This window comes from Antrostomus carolinensis, unplaced genomic scaffold (assembly GCF_000700745.2).
Source record: "Antrostomus carolinensis isolate BGI_N321 unplaced genomic scaffold, ASM70074v2 scaffold29547, whole genome shotgun sequence".
In the NCBI taxonomy this organism is placed as follows: Eukaryota; Metazoa; Chordata; class Aves; order Caprimulgiformes; family Caprimulgidae; genus Antrostomus; species Antrostomus carolinensis.
In genome coordinates this window covers 1-23,734 of record NW_010327103.1, presented here as the reverse complement: position 1 = coordinate 23,734, position 23,734 = coordinate 1, and the positions used below count along the sequence as shown (strand labels likewise).

General features: G+C 41.3%; 1 protein-coding gene across 1 annotated transcript; it reads left to right on the top strand.

Moving 5' to 3' along the window:
- Positions 1 to 119: 119 nt before the first annotated feature.
- Positions 120 to 23,709, top strand: LOC104520114 (tenascin; the record flags this gene model as incomplete). The annotated part of the gene is made up of 15 exons (XM_010171820.1): positions 120 to 392; positions 2,757 to 3,032; positions 5,260 to 5,532; positions 7,002 to 7,274; positions 12,111 to 12,233; positions 13,627 to 13,770; positions 15,019 to 15,138; positions 15,598 to 15,741; positions 16,651 to 16,781; positions 17,725 to 17,857; positions 19,690 to 19,841; positions 20,761 to 20,857; positions 21,494 to 21,655; positions 22,924 to 23,087; positions 23,591 to 23,709. Coding segments are annotated over 15 exons (2,576 nt in total), but the record flags the coding sequence as incomplete, so codon positions are not given.
- Positions 23,710 to 23,734: the final 25 nt, after the last annotated feature.

The window sequence follows — 23,734 nt, the reverse complement described above, 5'->3', positions numbered from 1 at the left end:
AAGATTAGATGATTTTTGTGACCTGTGGCTCATATGAACGCCAAATTCTGTACTATTTAATTTTGTTGCTTTGGGTTTTAATAATTGCAATACATTTCCATTTGTTTTTCTTCCCCTAGTAGAGGAACCTCTCCTTAGCAAACTCACTGTATCAAATGCTACCTCAGAGAGCATGTCACTCGCGTGGGAAGCACAGGACAATGCCTTTGACCATTTTATTCTAGAAGTCAGAAACTCTGACTTCCCTTTGGACTCCCTTGTGCACACAGTGCCAGGGGCTTCCCGGCGCTATGTAGTCACCAAACTCAAAGCTGCCACTAATTACACTGTCCAACTCCATGGTGTAATTGATGGGCAAGGTGGTCAGACCTTGACAGCACTGGCAACCACAGGTATTTCATTGTTTCACTTTCCAGGTTTGCCTTTTTTCTCTTCTTGCTTTTGCTGTCCACTGAACTGCTCTAAAACGTGGCTCCAACTCATCATCGTTCCTTTGGTGAATTCTAGGGACATCACTATGAGGGGAGGCAGAAATACACTGGGCTTGAGAGCGCTTGGGTAAAGAGAGATCTGAGACAATGGAAAAGGCTGAAAAAGTGTCCCCAGCATTAAGGGAGGCAGCAGTAAACCATGATTGGTTTCTTTATATATACACTTATCTGCAAGTTCTGTGTATATATAATTGACTTGCTCCAGATGGTTGATTTTTTTCACAGAGTTTCTTTGCACTTGATCTGGAATAAAGTTCTTGTTCATCCCATCCTCACTTGCTTTGTTGTGGGTGAGAGGCTTTCATGACTTTATCAGCCTGAAGAGGCACCTGCATGCCATTTTGATTCTTTGTTCTTAAAACCAATTGTCTTCCAAGATATTTGCATCTCTTGTGGGAGTTTCATGAAGCATGCTAAATGAGAAACCAAAACCGCATGGAGTAGTATGGCCACTTTGTGCTGGTTCTGATCTTCTCCGTCTAGTATTTTTATGTGTTCCCAGCAGAGAGCAGGGCTCAAAAAACTAGTTCACCCTTTCTTGATGGTCAGGCCACCACTCTATCACTTGCATTGCTACCTTTGAGTATCTAAGACCTGTCTTGTTTCACTGGATGTCAGAGCTTTTCCTGTGGTGATAGTGATTCCAGGATGGCAGGAGATCACTAAGACTTGCCTGAAGAGATAATTTGAACTTCCTTTGCATGTAGTGTTCTTTGGAGTCTGGGTGTCATGATGAAAATGTGCCTGACTGGATGCAAACGGCATGTAAAGGAATGTGGTCATTTCAGGATGAGATTGGAAAGGATCAGTTTGTACTCCCTGACCTGCATGCAGGGCTGATGGCTCCATGTTCAGTTTCACTGGGTTCTCAACCCAAGCCTGTTTGCTTTGTGGATATCCTCCCACCTCTTCCCTTGTCTTCATAAGTACCATGCTTACATGGTGACATCTTTACTGTCAGCCATGAAGGCATTGATGGTCACTGGTTGACAGCATGACATCAGCATGTGTCCTTAATTGGGGCCACTTGGATTCACCTGTTCCTAAACAATTCCAAAGAAGAAGGTAGACTATTATTTAAAAGTCTTGCAATGAGGGACGGGAGTAAAAGTTGGAACATCTTGCAGCAGTTCATGTTTTATTCAAGAAAAGGATTTCATTCTTTCACTGTTCTCTTTGTCAGTGGGATACATCTTTCTTACTTTCCTCCCAGCATGAATCACTTACAGTTATTTTCCTGTATCTCACTGACTACATTTCCCAAGGTGTTCTTGGTTTTATACTCAATTGGCAAGATTAAAACTAGAAAATCAACTCTAAGAGCAGACAGGATTCCCTGACCACCTGACTGCTGGGTCATGTTTGTGCTCTCTCTGTGCTCTAATGAATCTTTAATGATTTTATGCTAAGTGGAATAGCTTTAAAACAAGACAGCTAAGGAGCTCTTGCTCTCCTGTAGCCTGAAGGCCAAGTTTCTCCCCTGGCAACTCCCCTGGCAGGGGAGAGATGTGATTTTGAATTTCCTCTAGCAGAAAAGGAAAGTCTTTGTTTCTTAAGGAAGTGCCCTGACTACTGAACAGTCAGAAAGGAGAGCAACAGCAGTGCTGTGGGGTTTTTTTGTTCAATCTATTAGATATTTTCTGATTGTTCCTAATCAGAGGATGAGGAACACCTTATCTGTGGAGTCCAGGGAGGTTTTGGCCTGAGATTACTGCTGAGATAATAACTATATAGGATTGAAAACCTTCATAAACTTCAGAGTCCAAACATAAAAGTATCTACTATTCCAGGCAACAGAAACACTAAACAGAAGCTGAACTGGGATGTCAAGGATGTCTGTTGTGGACTCACCTAATTCCTGCCTGAATCTTACTTTATCTACTTTGGAATTGCTGTGGGTTTGTATTCCCATCAAATTCCAAGTGCAGAGTTCCTGCAATTTATATGGTTTTACCACAGGACTGTACGCTGTTGGTGCTTCTGTAAATCAGGCCCACATTTAATTAGGAAAATTGAGTTTATTTAAGAAACTGGAATGAAAAAAAAAATTAAAAGTCAGCACTAATTTCAATGGCTGCTTTCCAAAACCTTACAAAATAGCTCTTGAAATGCTCCTCTTTTTTTTTTTTCTTTCTTCAATCAGTCACTGCAAAACAAGGCTAGAACATTCAGCCTTAACTTTAAGCATCTACAAACCTCCACTGCTAATTCCCCCAGCCCTTTGGAGTAATGCTGTCTCTTCACCTGTGTTCCTTTCTCCTTCAGAGGCTGAGCCACAGCTGGGCACGCTCACACTCACAAACGTTACCCCCGACAGCTTCAACCTCTCATGGACCACAAGAGATGGGCCTTTTGCCAAGTTTGTTATACACATTAGAGATTCCCATGCAGCACAGGAACCCCAGGAGATTACGGTGTCGGGAGGTGCTCGCAGCGCTCACATCTCAGGCCTGCTAGAATACACTGGCTATGACATTAACGTTAAGGGGACCACAAATGCAGGTGTTAACACAGAGCCCCTCACTGCTTTTGTCATGACAGGTACCTGTTTAAAGGTCTGCAGTCTATTTATTGGCTTTATCAAAATATTTATTCCAGCATAGATAAAAAAACTCTCTACAGCACTGAATATCTTGTCCAGCAACAATGATTTTTGTTTGGAAACTTAGTGCAAGGATGGGTCAGACCAGTGAGGTTGACCTTAAAAAATTTTTTTAGGAGGAATACTAAAGTGAGTTAAGAGCCCTCCGGAGTCTTTCTCCCATGTCTAATAATCTTTTTTAACTCCTGAAGTTTGGGGGGGAAATTTACCTAATACTCAGTTATTGGATCTGGAGAGGGCTGAATTTTAGAACATCCCCTGTCCTGTGATGTCCCCTCAACACATCCCTTACTTCTGAATATTTTGGCTGGATTTTGACTGGGATCAGTTGTACATCACATGCCTCCTAGATGATCTTATAAATACCACAGAATTCATCTTGTATTAGGTGGCCAGTATGTGCTACTAGGACTTGTCACAGACTTATGGACACCCTAAGTAGGGTTAATGGAGAAACTGAAGCCTTTTCCTTTCTCTACTCTCTTCATTAACATGCAGTGGGAACACCAGTTGAAGTAGCAGCATCCCTCCAGCATCTGGACTGTCAGTCTGTGAAAATCAATGTCCCTCAGCATTTCCTTTAAAACAAATGGTTGCATTTCGCACCAGCCACCGATGACATTCAGTCACATAATCAGAAATGAGCAACTTTGCTTTCCAAACCCCTGTTCTTTTGCTCCATCAGAGCACAAATGCTTCCTTTCTAAAAATAAACCATGGACACGGGTATTTTGAGAGGAAGCTTCCCACAGCTAGGTAAACCCAGCAGAAAGATGTGCCAGCATTTCACATACACCTGATGGATCTAGAATGTTGGTGTCACTCAACACCCATCCCAGGAAAAATAATTTCAGCATTTGGAGCTCTTAATTTGTTTACCCACCCTCCCAGAGACCAAACCAAATGTCAGTCTTTGATGTTGCTTGATTAGAAGCAAGTAAGTTGCAAAAAATATCTCCAAATTGAGTAAATTCGAGCTGAATTGCTGGCACTCAAATGTGTAAACATCAAAACATAAGGATTTCCAAATTATAAAACTTTAGGAGGGAACTTTTATGCTAAATTCTAACAGAAGATCAACTTTGGCTGTTGTGAAATGTCAAAACCAACCCCAAAACCCTTTTCCAGAGAAAGTTCTGAGTTTAACTAACTGATACTTTCTTAAGTGAATGGAATTGGAGTGATTGGAAGATTAGATGAGTCAGCTCCTGAGCCAACAAAGCGAGGTTTGTCAAATAGTTTAGACAAAAACTAGCAATGCCAGAGATCCAGGATCGAGGCCAAGGCTTAACAGAGCCAGTTGATCTGCATATTTGACCTGTCAGATTTTGAGTGAGCAAAAATACACTGAGAAACCATCTTGTGAAAATTTGACCCCCCTTTTTTTTTCAGAGACTTGGTGAGAAAATTTTGAGGAGTTGATCCACGGCCTCTACAATGTTGATAGATGTCATGGTCATGTGAAAAAAAAAGACCCTTCACAGGAATTTCTTTAAGTTGTCAACATACCACCACGCCTGTGAAGCTCTTTGGACAGATTATTGCTCTGTTCTGCAGTCATTAGCCACTGCAGACTCAGCCTTGTCTCTTATCCCCTCCAAAAATAATCTTGCCAAGTGTACTTACACTGGCTATGACCCCGCCTGATCAATGTCCTGTTTCTGGCAGTCCTTCTGCCATCTCTGACCCCTCCACCACTGAAAAGAAAAGCTGGAGATATTCATGTGAAGTAGAGAGTTAAAGAAGCAAAATACAGGAATTGTGAATGCCAAAGTTGAGGCTTTTCCCTAAAGCACTGATGGTGGACACAAGTGGAAGGAAATGAAAGCTTTATGCAGAGCATTTCTAAACCAGTTTTGGTTATAACTGTTTTACAGTGCATGTGTAACAGAAGAAACATTCTTACACAGTGAGCTTGGAAGGAATTTCAATGGAGCTTGTGAGATGAGGTGCTGAGACACCTGAAAATTAAGAATTGAGTATCTAACTTCTGGAGACTCCATTGAAAATCCTAGTCTTGTGGTCCTGGCTATGCACTTCTATTAAATCCATACTTTGGGAGAAAATGTAATTTATGTTTGGTGGAATCTGTGACACTTTCTAATTTACAATGTTTTTCGCTTCTTTTTTTTTGTGTGTGTGTTTTTGCACCTTCCCTTCTTTTAGAGGCCATGCCCCCACTGGAAAACCTAACTGTCTCTGATATGAACCCTTATGGGTTCACAGTGTCGTGGATGGCATCGGAGAATGCCTTTGACAACTTTCTAGTAGTCGTGGTGGATTCTGGCAAGCTGCTGGACCCACAGGAGTTCCTCCTTACGGGAGCCCAGCGGCAACTGAAGCTTAAAGGCCTTATTACTGGCATTGGCTATGAGGTTATGCTTTATGGTTTTGCCAAGGGGCATCAAACAAAGCCCCTAAGCACTGTGGCTGTTACAGGTATTTTAATGTGAACATATTCTCCTCTTACACCCTTTCTTTCTGACTTTTCTTCTCACATGGAAGATGTTTTATGCAATCCATTTGCAAAGCAAACCTTGGCTTTTGCATCCTTTTCTGCATCGTGGCTACACATAACTCCTCCTGATTTATGTAGGTTCACCAATGAAATTCTGTTCCTTTTAATGGGATGTTTTCCTTTTTTCTTTATGAGGGGTCCTGTAGAGGCGCATGACATGGGTTGAGGGGTGAAAGTTTCTGGTATGGTCATGCAGGTACTTCTAACCAAAATCTTTAAAGAAAAATGGCTGCATGTGGGAGCTCATCTTATTAACAGCTGCTGGGCATATCAGCATTCTCCAACTTGCCAATCAAGAAGACCTTCAGGAGGATTCATACTGGATTTCTTGCCCATGGTCTCCTTTCACTTTCTGTGTGGGTTCCACCCACAGACCATCCAGTGTTATCATTGCAAACCATAAAGTTGATATCTCTTTCCAGAAAGCCTTAGCTCATGTTTTCAACCCTATCATAACTGTCATTTTCCAGCAGCACTTGAGCTTTCTTAGAAAATTACTGCAGACTGATTCTCTAGTCCCACATAGCCATCAAGTCTCATTTGCATATTGCTGACTATGCAGCAGTAAAGCTGCTGGTTAGCTGATTGGAGATTCATGAGAAAATAAATAGGAATGTCTTTCTGTGGAAGAAAGAAGTGCATTGGAGATGCTGTAAGACAGTAACCACTCCAGTAGCATTTCTCTAGGTAATGAAGCCTGACCATACTGAGCTAAAGATGTTTTACAGGTAATAACTTACAGCTCTGGAGATCCCCTTGAAAGGGTTTTTTCACTAATGACAGTAGGTCTTGCGTTTGGATTTAAGTGTGCTCTTTAAGGGATATGACTTTTCATTATGCCCCTTTGCTGCTTTTAAATATCAAAGTACAGAATTCAACTGACCAGAAGCATCACAGGTGCCAGAAGTGCATGAAATAAGGGGTTTGCATGAAGAAAAAGACACTTTCAAGTGGCTTCCATGTTGTCCTCCTAACAGAGAGACCTGACAATATTACAGGCATGCTTGCAGTTCTATAACAAGAGATTGTTTTTATCCTACATAAAGGTTTTGCATAGGAAGCAAGGGAGAAATGCACAGGAAACTTATTATTAGCATGTGTAACTTTGCATGTCAGAGGCAAGTGGTGTATGTCCATGCAGTGGATTTGCTGTTAAAGAGTGAAAGTTTGAATGGGCCTGCACACACTCACATATATCTTCCTCAGTATGTGTATAATGTTAATATTCTTTTCTTCTTTTTATTTTTTAATAGCTGGCAGATTGTTTCCCTTTCCTTGAACTGTGGTTGGATTCTTACAGTATGCTATACACAGACCTCAGGCAGGTCTCTGAAGAACTGATTAAAGAATTCATTTCTTTTCCCTACTGCTATCTTCTCCCTTTTTTTAGAAGCAGAACCCGAGGTCGACAACCTTCTGGTTTCAGATGCTACTCCAGATGGATTCCGGCTCTCCTGGACTGCAGATGATGGGGTTTTCGACAGTTTTGTTCTAAAAATCAGGGATACCAAAAGGAAATCTGATCCACTGGAACTAATAGTGCCAGGTCACGAGCGCACCCAGGATATAACAGGGCTGAAAGAGGGCACTGAATATGAAATTGAGCTCTATGGACTTAGCAGTGGACGGCGTTCCCAGCCCGTAAATGCAGTAGCAACCACAGGTATTGTCTTTGCAGTAGGAAAAGTGTAACATGTTCATTCCTGTTTCTTTCAGCATCTTTCCTTTTCATAGGCAGCTTGGCCTGTTGCTCAGGTGTTCAAACTGTCTCCTGCATGTCCCTTATCCAAGGGGATGTCTTACAGCATCTCCAATGCTGTTACTGGTTCAATGGGGTATAATCAACCATCTCAGATTCCTTAACTTCATCCCTCTCTATTTAATGTTGTTTTACTCAATTACTGTCATGATCTGGAATTAGGCAGCAGAGTCTAGCAATTAAAGTTCTGGCTTTGAAAGCCAAGAAATATTGTCTCTGGATCAACCTTATTCAGTGATTTCCTGGCACTAATTACATATCACTGCTCCACAACAATTTACCTCCCTAGAAAAGAAATATGACAAAAATAATTTACCTGAGCTACTGATAAGTTTATTTATAGTTTGATCAGCAAAGGATTGAGCACCATTAACTTAGACTGATGTTACCAGGAGCAACATGTGGTCGGTAATTCAAAGTAAACTTGAGTTTCTTGCAAAACCAAAGCTTTGAACTCCCTCAGAAGATGTTGTTTTATGTTCTCATTCTTGTGAATGAGAATCCTGATGTAAATTAGCTTAGTGACTTACCTAGGTAAAGTCATCCAGAAGAAAACATGCAGCTATGACTGCCAATTTAAGTCATTTTGTTTTAAAAATACCAAGTCCTTAACCCTCAATTGCAGCACTCCAATTCCACAAAGCTGGAGTTCTTGCCTTTCATAGTCACACTAATCAAAAAGCTTTGTAAACGTAACTGCAAATATCTGCTGTCTGAATTTAACCTAAACCTATAGCTGTTTCTGAAAAATCTCCCCCAGAACAGAGCCTCATTTTCCCAGTGCCAGGTAAAAAAAGGAAGTTTTTGTAGTTTGTGACTAGAATATTTTTTTCTTATATTATTCTTGTATGAAAATAAACAGCTATTAGTCAAGTAAAAAGTTCTCATGGCTTCGGTAGAATTCCTGAGTTTATTTTAAACAAAAATGGTTTAGAATTTGAGGCATTTCATTTTTGGCATTTTTGAATTAATCTTTTCAATTCTTTTCCACCAAAATCATGGTTTCATTTTGAAACATACTTAAATCTAAATCAAATGAATCAATGTCTTGTGACCCAAATGCTCTCTTTTAAAAAGTTTGAGCTTTCTGATAAAAAGCTATAATAATTTCAAATGAATCTAATTCTGAGAGGAGGAGTACAAGAAAGGGACAGGTAAGTTCAGTGTGGGAGGAAGCCAGCAGAAATGCATTAAAAAGGCATTTACTCAGCTGTAGCAGTGCACTCCAGACAATGCATAGAAAAGGGACAACAATAATTCAGTATTGAACAGCTTTTCCTGAAATAGCACAGCCTCATGATTCACCCTCATGTCTGTGGTGCCAGTTGTTAGCATGGAAAGGCACATTTCTGACCAGTTCCAGTGACTGCCATCACATCTCTTGAATAAACAGTGAAGACATATATACACTCACCCAGACATTTACATGAAGCAGAACATGCATCCATCACAAGCCACCTTCCTCCAGGCTCATGTGGGTTGACTCATAATGGAGAGAGGTGTTTAAAGTCAACTGCACTTGTTAGCAGCATGTCCCCATTTTCACTGACTTCCAGGATATTTATGGTAGACAACTAAGAGTTATCATTTTCTTCATGACTACATTCTTATTCAGTTCTTTCAGGGAAATTTAGCACATGTCACCTACTGAAGCCAATAGCCCAAAAGAGGTTCATCAGATATAAATAGCCCATGGATAATTTTTAACAGAGCTGGAGCCACAAAAATACAGCTAAATAATTTGGATTGCAGGTTGCACCACATTGGGCAGTTGGGGCCACCAAGGCATCTCACCAGTTTCTTTTTTAGGAGTTGATTATTAGATGAGATATGTATATTTATAGCCTTTCCAGTCTGGTTGCAAAGAAACATTTCTATCCCTGAAGGGGGTAGCTCAGGCTTATATTGAGCCTTGTTTTATTCTGGTCTGTGTACAAGATCCAAGTGAGCAAGGAATAAATTAGCTAGACAGTTTTTAATTTTAGTAGAGGAGACTGTAAAATAAGAGTTGGAACAAAGTTAGCAAACAGACCAGCAAACCTAAACCAAACCCTACCATGGAAATGATGGCAGGAAAATAATCTAGACTGAAAATCCTCCTCTGTGTTTATCACTCATAGCTTCCCACTTCTTTCCTACCTGGGCACGTACCCTTGTATACACAAATGCAGTCTTCAGGGATCAGGTCTACAAATGGTGGAATCAGAGCAGTTGGATGAATCTGGTTTAAGCATTGCCAAGCAATCTTCTCTGAGGGTCTGACCTCTTCTCTTTGTACAGCAAACCACCTGCTGAAAGGAAGGAAGGTGAGACTTAACATCCTTGGTAGGAAGTGTGTGTCTCATGCTGCTACTTTCTTTTTCTAATGGTGTTTTGCCACACTGTGACAGCATTTTTCATCTGAGAAGATCACCGTGCACTTCACGTGCTCTTTATACATGATAAATGCAACCTGATGCTTCCCATTGCTTAGGAGAAAAGAGCCAGTGAACAAACTCCTGTAGTCTGTTAGGAATCAAAGAACAATTTTTTAGCAAAAAAAAATCCCGCAAATTAGCAGCTACTCAGGTATCATGGGTGCTTTATCAATCTCACCAGAAAGTTCTTAGTCTCTCATAAAACTAACGGGGAATGATGCTGGAAGATACTGCTAATTACCTGTATCTGCCCAACAGATGAACTGAGGTTTCTTATGAGTGACAAGATAGAAGCATGTTGGCTGGTTTTTATGCCTGCTTAATTTTGGCTTTCAGGTAGCTCAAGAAGATGGTTTCATTTGCTTCTTTTTAATTTCCCTCTGCTCAAAGGTACCACTTTTACATTTCTAGGACTCGTTCCAGGACTGATGCTTGCTCTGATGGTCCGTTACACTTTCTTTGCCAGGTTTACTCCCAGGAAAGTAGCTGCAGTTGGGGTAGTTGGGGATGTGGGACTCTCACATAGTCAAGGCTCTTACTACTGTTTGTTAAGGAGCAGTTCACCTGGTACAGAAAACAAGCATGAAGCCCATGGAAGTGTGCACAACAGAGTCCAAGTGGGGTGGATCAGGCACTTTATTTTCTGGGGAAGGCTGAAATTCCCTGTGTGTATGGAAACCAAGTGCTTCTCCATCTCTCTGTTCTCCAGAGTCATCACTAGCGCTTTTCAGTAACTAAGAGCATCTACAATATGAAGCAAAATCAAAATGATTTCCACTTCTCTTACTTTCCCAGGTTTTCTTTATTCTCTTCTGTTTCCTTCAGACCGTGCCTAATTCAGTAGTAACTTTGTGTACCATGTAGCTTTAATAATCACACCTTGCTTTCTCCATTATCTTTCTTTTCTTTGGCTTTTCCATGTCAGCAAACCCCACAAATACAACACGTCTAGTGAGCTCCAGAGAAATAATTTACATTTCCCTTGAGAGCTCAGTTGTTTTTCTTTTCTTGCCTTTCAGTTGATTTAGTGCATTGCTACTAGAGCTTTGGGGACACATGGAACAAACAGCCCTCTAACTTCTTTCCTGCAGACACGTTCTTTCCAAGCTATTTCAAGCACAGTAACTTTTTTTTCTTCTCTTGCCCCCCTCCCCTCCTCTCAGCCTGTCTCCACCGCTCTTAATGTGGCTGATGTTTGGTATCTCTCCTCTTTGTGCTAATGGTCTACTCTGTGTGGGCTGTTTATTTTTTTAACACGTGTCAGGGTTGTTTTGGTTACAGTTAAAAAAGCAAATTGGAAGTGAGATGCTCAATGTAAACTTTGAAGTGGCAGGTCTCTTTACCATGTCCTTCCAGAAGCCCTTTCCATGCTTGTTTTGCAGTAGTATAATTAAGCCTTAAACTGGAATGTTTCAGATACATGTTGGTTTGCATCTTAAGATTGGGTCATTTTGGCAAAACTTGGGCTTTGTTTGCCCAGCTTATTGATCTAATTTATATGGGCAAACGTAGATCTCAGGTTTATACAGGGAAAGGCTGGGTTGTGTGACAAAGAGCTACAGTGGAACCACAAGTGCCTTCCTCATGATAGTTGTGCTTGGATGTCCTCTGGGTGGATGTGCTTGAACATACTTAAGAAAAATCATAGTCTCAGTTAAAGATTCCAAGAAGACAATCTTATTGCTTCTAGATTGAAGCCAACAAAAGTTATAGGCAATTAGTGCTTGAGAGGATAGACCCCTGATGAACTCATGCGACTGAGTCCAGGTCTTTTTTAGGCAGCCTATAGTAGAAACTTGAGGGTCAGAAAGAGAGATCTCTTCTCTGCTAAGGGCTGACATTGCTGTGTGTCACAGGACTGTGAGACTCAATGGAAAGTCTAAAAATCATCCAAGTGAGACTGGGGTAGAAAAAGCTATCAATACAATTACTAGTAGAATAATATAATAGAATTACTAGAAATAGTAATGGGATGGCATTCCTGTAAGTATTCCTCCATACTTTTCTGTGACACTGAAATCTCGGTTACTTCTGCGTACATGATATGTAGATCTATGTCTGGGGTATTTTAAGCTACACACTGCTGTAATGTTGCTGAAAAAGGAAAATTTAGACCAAATAGATTGTTGCTGTTGGTATGTAATAAAACCATTAACTGTTTGTGACTCCCTACATTAGTGTTGTTTAGGACAGAGTATCGACAGCATCAGCTCTTGAGATAGAGGGGTAAGACAAACCAGTGTTCTGGCACTGGGTACTGATAAACAAATTATTTACCTTTTCTTTCTATGCGGTGTGTTTGTTCTCTATTCTCCATTGACAGTTGTTGGATCTCCCAAGGGAATTTCTTTCTCTGACATCACGGAAAACTCCGCTACAGTCAGCTGGACACCCCCTCGCACCCGTGTGGAGAGCTACCGGATCTCCTATGTCCCTGTCACAGGAGGTGAGTAACTGCAAGGAGGGACAGGGAGGAAGATTGTAAAAGGGAGAGCAGAAAGGTTTTGTTGTGCCAATATCCATTTCTCAGTGGATGTCCCAGGTGATCTTCCACAGATCATCTCTTTTTCTTTCAAACTGCTGACCAGGAACACAGGTGTGTGTACTTGGTCCCAGTAGCTAACCTCTGTCTGAACATAGTGTTCCACAGCCCATGGACAAGACTTGTAAGGGAGCTCAGAGTTAGATGTTGTAATGGTTGTACCCTTAATAAGGTCATGTTCACAAAAATCTCTGTTCCCATTGAGCATCCTAAGTACAGATTTGTTTCCAAACTGTCTCACTATTTTGTAGGTACTTTATGAGTTAAGCATAGTTGAAAATATGTCCCTTGGAAATAATAATCATAACCCATGGTTATAATAGTTTTCTAAGGCAGTGATTTTTCTTAGTATTCCCCAATGTTGCTTCATTCTATCCACTATATCTTTGTTTTAATGTTCAGCTTAAAAAACTTCCTATACTTAAACAGATTTTTAGCATAATTTAGGGACATCTCTGAAAGGAAACAGCTAAAGACCAAACACTACAGAATCAGGACCATAAAAGACATGCTATTGACTAAGACAAGTAAAGATAGAGGCCTTTAGACAATATAGTACGGATGCCCCCTCCCTGGAAGTGTTGAAGGCCAGGCTGGATGAGGCTTTGAGCAACCTGGTCTAGTGGAAGGTGTCCCTGCTGATGACAGGGGGGTTGGGACTGGATGATCTTTAAGGTCCCTTCCAACCCAAACCATTCTATGATTCTGTGATAGTATATAAGCACAAATGCAACTTTAAATATATAGTGATTCCACAAAAGAAAAGGAGCAATCCACATAAAGTTAAGCACTTGTCTAAGTGCTTTCCTGTAATAAACCCAGAATTTGAAACAGATATGTGTCCTAAATCCACACCCACACATGCACCATCTCTTAAAATAATATATACTGTCTTTATTTGAAATTAGATGGGTGAAGGAGAAAATTCCAGCCCCTGCAGATCTAAACTGCAAATCTTACCCTCGTAGATGTATGAACTTCCATGTAGAGAGTGCTGTGTTTTCACATTGCATCTCGTTTGTAAAATTATATTTTTCTGAACAGAAATGTTAATTTTTTCTCACTGTTGGCATACCACTAGGAATGAATGCAAACCAATGTCTTAGATGTAAGTGTGGTGGAAGCAATATTTTTTTCCTGAGGCTGCCTTTTGACATCAGTGTTTGTTACTAACTGGGGAAAATTCACCTCCTCCTGTACAAGTACATTGATGCTGGTCATAGTATCTTTGACAAATCTATCAAGCATTTACTGGAGTATTGTGTCACTAATCCTTTGGCATTTGGCTTCGTTTTAGGTACTCCAAATGTTGTTACAGTCGATGGAAGCAAGACAAGGACCAAGCTGGCTAAATTAATCCCAGGTGTAGACTACAACGTTAGTATCATCTCTGTGAAAGGCTTTGAAGAAAGTGAACCCATCTCTGGCACTCTGAAAACAGGTAATATAGAAAGAGGAAAGAGCAGGTTTTCAAATGCATTGTCTGTGCTGTAGGAGACATTTAGGAACTGGAGCTGAAGACCCACTGAGATCCCATTTTTGCTGTCTGCACAAACAGTAGGAAGTTTTTTGCCAGCTCTTTCTTTTTGTCTTTGTATTTCAGATAAGTGTAGAATTTCTGAATTTGATCAGACTCCCATTTGCTATGTGCTGAACCAGCTTGCAGTGAGACAGAGACAATTCATGTATTTACAGTCCTACTACATCAGAAAAAACCCCAGAAGTTTAATTAATGCCATTTTACAGATGAGGGAGCAAAATGTCAGCTCAGCTGAACAGTTCAGTTTCTGTTGTGGACTCAAGCTCCACATCTCCTAGGTTCCTGACTGTGTTCTAAGCATAAAAACATTCTCTCTCCTGATTTTTCTTCAATACAGCTTTAAATATCCCTGCAGGAAATGAGGGTCCAGTATGATCCCACTGACCCCACCCTGCAGTCTCATTCATTCATTCCTTTTTTTGTGGGCTAACAAATATTCAGAGAGCTGAGGCAAGGAACTAGATCACAGAATGTTAGGGATTGGAAGGGACCTCGAAAGATCATCTAATCCAATCCCCCTGCCAGAGCAGGAACACCTAGATTATGAATATTGGATAATAACATTAATTTTGTAGCCCATTCCAGATGTACTAGAAGCAGATATCTATCCCAGTTCAGGGAGAGCATAAAACTATGTGCCAAACAGAGTCTCATGAGGAAGCAAGGCAGGACGTTGGATGGTTGGCTGGCTGTTTGATTGATTTATTTTTAAACATGCAGGGCATGCTGGTAGAAGGTCACAGTGGCTATCAGTTGCCATCACATTGGTTATTTTTCCCCAGCTCTGTCTCCTGTGTTTGTTCTAAAAAAGCAGTCCAGATTTGAGGGTGTTGAGAGAAATATGTCAGCTCTGACAGAGCTGTTAAGATTGATGATATCAAGATTGATGTGAGAATATAGTTAGTTATGTCTGTTCCCAGTGTTTAATCTTTTCATGCATTGACCTCCCTTTCCAGTGGAGACATTTGATTTCTCTTTATAGCCACTGACGTCTTTTCTGCAGAGCTCCACTATTCCAAAGGGAATCATAAAAGCTGCATCAAGCAGCAGTGTTTGTGCATTTTAGATCATATATTTACAACAGAGCATTGCACACAGAGCCAAGAATGTTTGTCAAGTTCCTTTAATCTGTTATTCTCTTTCTTTCAGCTCTGGACAGCCCATCAGGCCTAGTAGTGGTGAACATCACAGATTCTGAGGCTCTGGCAACCTGGCAGCCAGCAATTGCTGCTGTGGATAATTATGTTGTCTCCTATGCTTCTGAGGATGGTAAGAAGAGTTAGTGATGGGTCAGGGAGCTGACAGCATCGCAGCTCTTGAGAGAGGCTCAGAAATGGGTGCAGCAGGGTGACTCCAGGAGGATGGCAGGGGACTCTTATGTGAAGGAGATGCCTTGCTGGAAGCATTTTAAAAATGATCATTTTATTTAAGCCTTCCCAATTCAGACAGGAATAGAGATAACTGATATTCTTGAGAAGAAAAGCTGGTGTTATAATTCATATGAACACTAGAGAGTGCTAATACTTTTAGATAAAGGATGCTGGTGTTAATTCAGATTCAGTGTAGGTGTAAGCAGAGAGATGGGCTCTGGGCTTTTCCTATTTTGTGCTTGCTCCCAGCTAGTAAAATAAATAAGTAAATAAATCACTGAATGGAGCATGGAATTGAGTACATCGTGACATGTCTGAATAACACCAGGACCTGTTCTCTTCTGTGTCTTCTTCTTAGAACCAGAAGTTACTCAGATGGTATCAGGAAACACTGTGGAGTATGACCTGAAGGGTCTTCAACCTGCAACTGAGTATACACTGAGTGTCCATGCACTGAAGGACATGCAGAAGAGTGAGACCCTCTCCACCCAGTTTACTACAGGTATTATGTCCCACCTCACTGTGGGGAGAGCTGCCATCTCTTCTAGTCCTGCCTGGTTTCCATTTCTCTAATAGCATTGTCAGACAGCACATTGTAGGGGTTTTTTTTAACTAGAAACCTGAATTTTGATAGTATTTGTACCAGATTTTCTCTGATGGAAGGCTAGTGTGACTGATCCAGAAGGTGGTTTTCTATCACCAATTCTACAGATTCTCACACAAAACAGGAGCAGGAGGACTGATGTTGGGCTACCATTGCTGGAGGTATCCAGTTGGTTTCATACTTATGGCTTTCCATGAGCACCAATGAAATCATGGACATTTCTAATTTTCTTGACTGTTATTTGACTTTTCCCGTGGTGTTAACTAGAGAACCAAGAGCTGAGTCATACAAATTCAGTGTTATAATTACAGTGGAGAAGGAAAGCTGTAGCCAGATCAAGTATGAAAAAGATTTCGTATTTGAAAAAGGCATCATTGGAACCAAAGTAGTTTTTCTTTCTGGGAATATATAAATCTGGCTTCTTGTGTGAAATAATAGAAGGGACAAATTTGTTTCAAAAGACATTTCAGTGCAATGGCTTATAAACCAAAGTGCCTGAGACAAGACAGTATTTTAACTTTTATATAAATACACAGAATCACCAAAAGGTAGGGATTGGAAGGGACCTCTGGAGATCATCTAGTCCAACCCCCCCACCAAAGCAGGTTCACCTAGAGCAAGTTTTAAAACTTCCAATGGGAAAATTAAATTTTAATCATAAAATTTAGGTTGAAATCTTTTTTAGTTCCAAATTTCTGGGGAGAAAAAGTTTGCTTTCCTGACCTGTTTTTATATACTGCCTCTAAGACAGTCTGTGTACTAAATTCCCTGTAGATGTTATTGTAATTGATCTGTTGTCTCCTTCAGGACTGGATGCTCCGAGAGATTTAAGTGCCACTGAGGTTCAGTCAGAAACAGCTATGATAACTTGGAGACCTCCACGTGCTCCTGTCACTGGTTATCTCCTGATCTATGAGTCCATCGATGGCAGAGTCAAGGTATAACACTTGTAAGCAAACCAGAAGGGTTGTGCCTCAAAACTGGGCAGTAGAGATGCTCTGAAGTGTCCAGCAATGGGTCATAATCATGTGCCTTAAGTTAAATATAGTAAAATGCTAAATGCACTAAAACCACCAATCCATTTAAAATCTGCTTCAGTATTTTCCTGTATTATATCCTGAATTTTGACAGTCAGCTCTCCACAATATGGATTAAAGCACAAGCAACCATTATCCCTCATTCCAAACCTGTATCATGGAATAAACTCACACACCCCAAAGAATGGGGTTCCCCTTTCTAAACTCAGGAGAATCCACTCCTGTGCAAATAAGGTGCCTAAAGCAGGATGAATCGCCTTTGAAAGTACCTCTTGCTCTCCAATAATTTTATTATGTTCCTCCATAACTAGATTACATTAGATGCTGAAATATGAATGAGGGTAATCCCAGAAAAAAATTACAGATAATTTTGGATTTCCAACCTGGTAGATTAGAAAAGTTTCTGATTTTCAAGAAGGCAAATTCTGTAAGGATACTGAAATTCAGTCTTTCAAAGTTACTGAAAAACAGCCTTTTGAAGGTTGGAGTATGATATTTCCTTGCCCTAAAGGGTGATTCTTCTTAATTTTTTATGAGTTTCACAGAGACATCTATACATTGTGTACACTCAAGGTATTGCTGACTTGATTTTAAATCACACATTAGACATTTTGATGGTAAATATTCATTTCCAGGCAACTTTTCTCGAACTTCTAAAGAAAGTTAGCTTGATAAAAATCTTAGAGGAATACAAGTTTTGTATTAAATAACTTAAATGTTTAAAAATACCATAAATAATTATCCCCCCAAAAAAATTAAAAAGTGATAAATTAAAATATGTAACAGTTCCCATCATTAAGATTTTCTCACTGAGATTTCCCTGTATTATTTCTCCTCTCCATAGGAAGTCATCCTAAACCCTGAGACAACTTCCTACAGCCTGGCAGAGCTGAACCCATCTACCCAGTACACGGTGAAACTCCAGGCGCTGAACGGATCCCTGAAGAGTAAAACGATCCAGACTATTTTCACCACAAGTAAGGACACACTTTAGAGCACATGCATCGCTGAAGTAACATAAAAGTTACTGCTCTCAGGACAGAGCTGAGCTCTGTAATAAGCAGACACAGATCTCGTAGAAGATTTTTAATCCAGTTGTCAGTAGGCACTTCATTTGCTGGTGGAGTCAGTGCAAAAGTCCCTGTTCCCCCTGAGCTGTAGCATCATCTGCGTTCCCCAGACTGGAAGGTTGCAATTTTTTTTTTCATATCCATCCACATTACCTCTCTAGTCTCCTCTCTCATGAAACATCCTGTGTAAAATAACAAAAGGACCATTTCTCTTTAAAATCCAAACTGACACCCTGATTTACCTCTGTATTGATCCATAGCAAGCTGTTAAAACAAATCAGCATTTTAAGCTGAATAGGAGCAAACCCCACACATACATACAAAGCAGTTCAGTGGTGCGAGGAGATGAATTTCTGGGCAGGTTTTTTTTTTTCCTCCTCTTTCTGAGATCAGTTTTTACAGAGCCACGTGCATGTCTGTTCTGGCTCTAACAGGACAGCTCTCCAGTGAGTTGAATGCAGGAATAGATTGGGTTCTCTGAAGGTCACTTCACAGCTGACATTAAAAAAAAAAATAATAAAAAATAAAAAAAAATTGTTGTTCAATATTAACTGTGAAACCATTCCTGCCATTTGTCTCTCTTTTCATGGTTTCCAGCCTTTCAGACCCAGTAGGACCTTCAGCCATTTCCATCCTCCCTTCTGCTGCCTGTACCAACTTCAGCCCAAGGACTCACAAAAGTGCTATTATCAGTCACACAGCCCCGAGTTTGCTCACAGTCACTCCTTGTATAGAGCAGGATTGAACCCCACCAACAGGCAACAATCCACAACTAGAAACAGGAGAAGCCTTCAATCTGGGTGTATTTGTGATGTTTGGCAAATTTACCATGTGCAGGGATTGAATGAGGTGACTTCACCCATATGAACGCAGTGTCAGCCTCTTCAGGCAGATGCTTAAGCCTGGCCTTAATTCTAAATCTACATTTGTGAGCTGTTTAGTGAGAGGGAACCACTGAAGTAGCTCCCTGCAGACAGCTGCTTTTCTGCAAATCCCAAAGCTGCTGCCAATTCTCTGTAGCTGAGGCACAGGCAGGGATGTGGAACACAGTGGAAAGGGACCAACAGCTCCACAGTTAAAATATCTCCTATGGACACACCTAGAACAGCAATTAATTAGACCATTGGTTGAAAAAGTGAATGGCCTAAGTGAATTCAAAAAGGAAAAAGGAAAAGGTTTCTCGGGGGTTAGAAATTGTTCTGACTGTGACAATTCTGTTAGCTTGTTGTCATAAAGAAATGCTTAATGATATTTCCCTCTGGTTTCAACTGTTAACTGTTTGCTTTGTTTTTTAGAAGCCTAGTTTTATAACATATTGTACTTGTTAGCAAAATATTCCTCATTTATTTATTTTTAGTTTTAGTCCTTTTCTGTCACATAATCAGAGATTGGTAGATTTGGTTTTACCCAGAAGTTGCTGTAAGCACAGCTCATGCCATTTAAATATTTAGCTGGAGGATGCACTCCCATCATAGCAAGGAGTAGTTACCTGACATTCACAGCACTTCCAAAAGTGTAGACAGATATGAAAAAGCATAATCAAAAGAAAAACTGACATCATCTGCTGGTTATTGTGAATCTTTTTTATATAGGATAGCAATTCCAGCCCGTTCCTGGGCTCTGTACCTGGCTGTGCAATTGACCCACAACAGATTTTTCATGAGTCATCTCTATTTTATGAGTTCCTTGTAATTGCTGATTTTTTAAGGACTGCTTTCTCTTTTTTTGTGTGTGTGCAGCTGGTCTTCTCTACCCTTACCCTAAAGACTGCTCCCAGGCTCTCCTGAATGGAGAAACCACCTCTGGGCTCTACACAATTTACCTGAATGGGGACAAGGCTCAGCCTCTGCAAGTCTTCTGCGACATGGGAGAGGATGGAGGCGGATGGATTGTGAGTAAGGGGGAGAGGACCCACAGCATCCTCATGTGTCTGTGCTGGGAGTAGGGGTAGCAGATTCCATCCCTGCTGTCTATGGCATTCCTCGTAGTATTTTGTTATCAGAGTAGGGCTGACTTGTCTATAAATTTGAGGAATTTTATCTCTGTGGGACACCTAGGTGACTAGAACAGTTACCAGCCCTTTCTATACTTGGAGGAGAGAAGTGTCCCCAAATGATGGGTCACATCAGTGGTTTCAGCACCTAGGAAAAGCACTGATCTCTCTCCAGTGGCTATAAAGGGTGCTGCAGTGACTGTCTTAGATCAGGTACATACCTTCTGAATAGTTCATTAGATGAGAGGAGGGTGGACTGACTCTATTTGAATGAGAAAGACAGTGAAGGAGTTTAAAGCGCAGACCAGAGAAAGCATTTGTTCAGCAGCCACATGGCTTGGTGGCTGGCTGGGCTTCCCAGGCCATTATACAAGGGACACATCCCACCCAGACAACAGATGGATCCAAGTAAAATGCCAGCTCTCCATACTGATGTCCTCAAGTGTGTATGTGTCTAAGGGAACCAGGGCTCAGAAAGGGAGAAGGAGCTGGAGAAATGCATGGCTAGGAGACTAAAAGATGTATAAACTGTTGGCTGAGAAATATAGAACAGCAATGGGCTGTTAAAAAAGCAGAAAACAGGAACTAAAAGGCCACATCACTCAGGGGAGCCTGGGAACCCAGTAGATAAACTGGAGAGCAAGGAGCATTCAACAGACTTGGTACAATTCAGTAACTGCAATGAGGTTGCTGCTTTGGGTGGTAAGGGCAAGGGAGCATCAATGCCAACCTCTGCATCTTGAAAAAACCACATTGCTAGTGCCCTTTCTGTCAAAGACAGTCTGTCCATAACAGTTCTTGCACGTCATTGTTGCAGGTGTTCCTGAGGCGTCAAAATGGAAAAGAAGATTTCTATAAGAACTGGAAGACGTATGTAGCTGGTTTTGGAGATCCTAAGGATGAATTCTGGATAGGTAAATGGCAAGAACTTGTCTTTTTTAAAAAAAGAAAACACAAAGCCCAAAAGACTAGGAGCCATTTTGAAGCTTCCATTTAGTTGGTAAGAGTCTCTGTAAATGGGGACATAATCCGCGTGAAGGAGGCTAGGGACAGCATGCTGCAAGGGAGTTTGAAATTGCCAGGTCCAAGTCAGTCCCCCCCCAGTTGCAGTTCATAGATATCACGCTTCTTGGGTCACCTGAAGTGGCAACCTGAAAAGCAACTGGAAACCACCTTATTCCTGTACTCCTAGGACACCCCCAGCAACAAGAGTGGGGAATATAGAAGTAAAAAGGAAACTTTCAAAGATGGCACTGCATTTTATTTGGTTGTGGATGAAAAACAGTGATGATCACACAGCACAACTTTGCTTACTTTTTCCAAGAGGCCACCTGCTACTGTGCTTTGAAGGGAAGAGGTCTCTCAACCAACCTGCTTTTATCTATCTGTTTTTGTCCAAACATTACCATCCCGCTGGAATAGCTCACTTCCCTCACCAGTGCTTATGCTCTGGTGTTTTATACAGACCAGTATGACCTTCTGTATGGGATAACATGATGGTAGACAAATAAACATGGGGAGACAAATGGATTGTTCATTTATGTCCACAGGTCTGGAGAACCTCCACAAAATCACATCTCAGGGCCAGTACGAGCTGCGCGTGGATCTGAGGGACAAAGGTGAGACAGCTTATGCTGTCTACGACAGGTTCAGCGTTGGAGATGTGAAGAGCAGATACCGGTTAAGAGTGGATGGGTACAGTGGCACAGCAGGTGAGATGAAATATTTTATTTTCTTCTGATTTGCAATTTCCTCCCAGTTGGCTCAAGGTAACTGTGTGTGAATGTTGCAGATCATCATCGCAGCAGGTACCCCTTGTATGTCAGGCATTGGAAAATATGAACATACCAATATATTTTATGTTTCCATTTTAAATCCTCCAGTCATTTAGGTGCTACATTTTATGGCATTCTTATGACAGAATATAAACAAGTATATTAAACAGCCACATATCTCATCTGGCCAATGCTTGACTGTCATTTATACAGCTAATAATAGCTCAGCACAGCCTCATTTCTTGTCGGTGGAATAGGCATCAGAGTGCTGCTATCACATAATTTGTAATGTTGCTGAACAAATCATCTGCCTTTTGTAATCATACTGGGGCAAACCCTGCAGCCCTTATTGAGTCCTCTTCAGGGCTTCAACAGATGAAAGAGATAAACAGATAAATCCAGCTCCACGGGATGTCTTAAAAGGAGATATTTTTTTGCTGGTACATAAAACAGATCACAGAGATGTGTATATACAGACTCTGCTCTGTGACCATCACATGAACTTTATGCACAGTTGATAGGGCTCAGGACAAAGGAGAGATGCAGCAGTAGTAGAATTAATGTCTATTTAAGGCAAACACACTGATGTAGAGCAGTAGCAGCTGCTACAGCTAGTAGGATTCAATCCTACTACTTCCTCTTCCTAAGCATTCAAGTCTAGGATTAATGGATGGAGCAACCCAGATGGTGAGGCATGAATGTGAGCTCAGCTTCAGGCATGCACTGGAGGCTGCTCCTATTGCACCCAGACCCTGGGAGAGGGACGTCAGCAGTAGATAGACATCTCTGTGTGGCTGTGTTTGCAGCTAATGAAGATGGGCAGCTTTCCTGCATGGATCAGTTAAGTGTGAAGACTCCTTTGGTCTTCACTCACTCCCTGTGGAGATCCCTTTGGACTTGGTTTGTCCACGCTGCCTTCTGTACAGGGCCAAAATCCAGCTTTCAGCAAGAAGTGCAGAAATTGAGCTGCATGAAAAACCACTGACTAAGTTGGGAATTACAGACCACCTGGAAAAACATTTTGACTTGCCTCCAAACAACAAAAAACTGTGTATTTCCTTCTGTAGTACAAGAAGTTAAATATTAAAAAACTTTAACCACAGGCAGGTTTTACAGACAGTGACTGGCACAGTACAAAGAGTTTCTGCAGAATCTAAACTAGACAAACCACTAACTTGGCTCTTTTGTTTGTCTCTCCCATCCAGGTGACTCCATGATGTACCATAATGGAAGGTCCTTCTCCACCTTTGACAAGGACAACGATTCTGCCATCACCAACTGTGCTTTGTCATACAAGGGTGCATTCTGGTACAAGAATTGTCACCGAGTCAATCTGATGGGCAGATATGGTGACAACAGTCACAGTCAGGTGAGCTTGGTGTTTGAAGGCTTCTGTAATACATTAAAAGGGGAACTGCAATTCTGAATCTGTCTGGTGGTTCAGCTACCCAGACAACAGAGCACCAGCCAAGCTCACTTTCCAAACCAAAGGATCATGGGGAAAGATATGGGCAGTTGCTCACAGAACAAGAATTTAATGTCAGCTAGTGAAATATTGATGATTTCGTATCATTTTCCAAGGGAATATCCCAAGTGTGCAGGGGATGATGTTAGTTTTCAACACATGAAACAAAATGTTCTTCCCACCATGAAAGCCAGGCAAAGATTGGCAGCTCTAGGGGACAGCAGGTGGGTCTTGTACGGGGTGTGTGTGCCAGTGGCCAGAGCTCTCTGCTTCCCAGAGCCCCTCTACTTTCTCTTGCCTCTCTTCCCAGGTTAGAAAACAGCCTGCAAGCTGAAACAAGAGCAGTAAGGTCTGACAACAGAAGAACTGGATGTATGACCTCCCACATTTCATCTTTATCTTTGCAGGGTGTTAACTGGTTCCACTGGAAGGGCCACGAATATTCCATCCAGTTTGCAGAGATGAAGCTGAGACCCTCCAGCTTCCGAAATCTGGAAGGAAGACGAAAGCGAGCGTAAAGCCCCAGAGGTGGTGAAGGGGCTGAGGGGAGG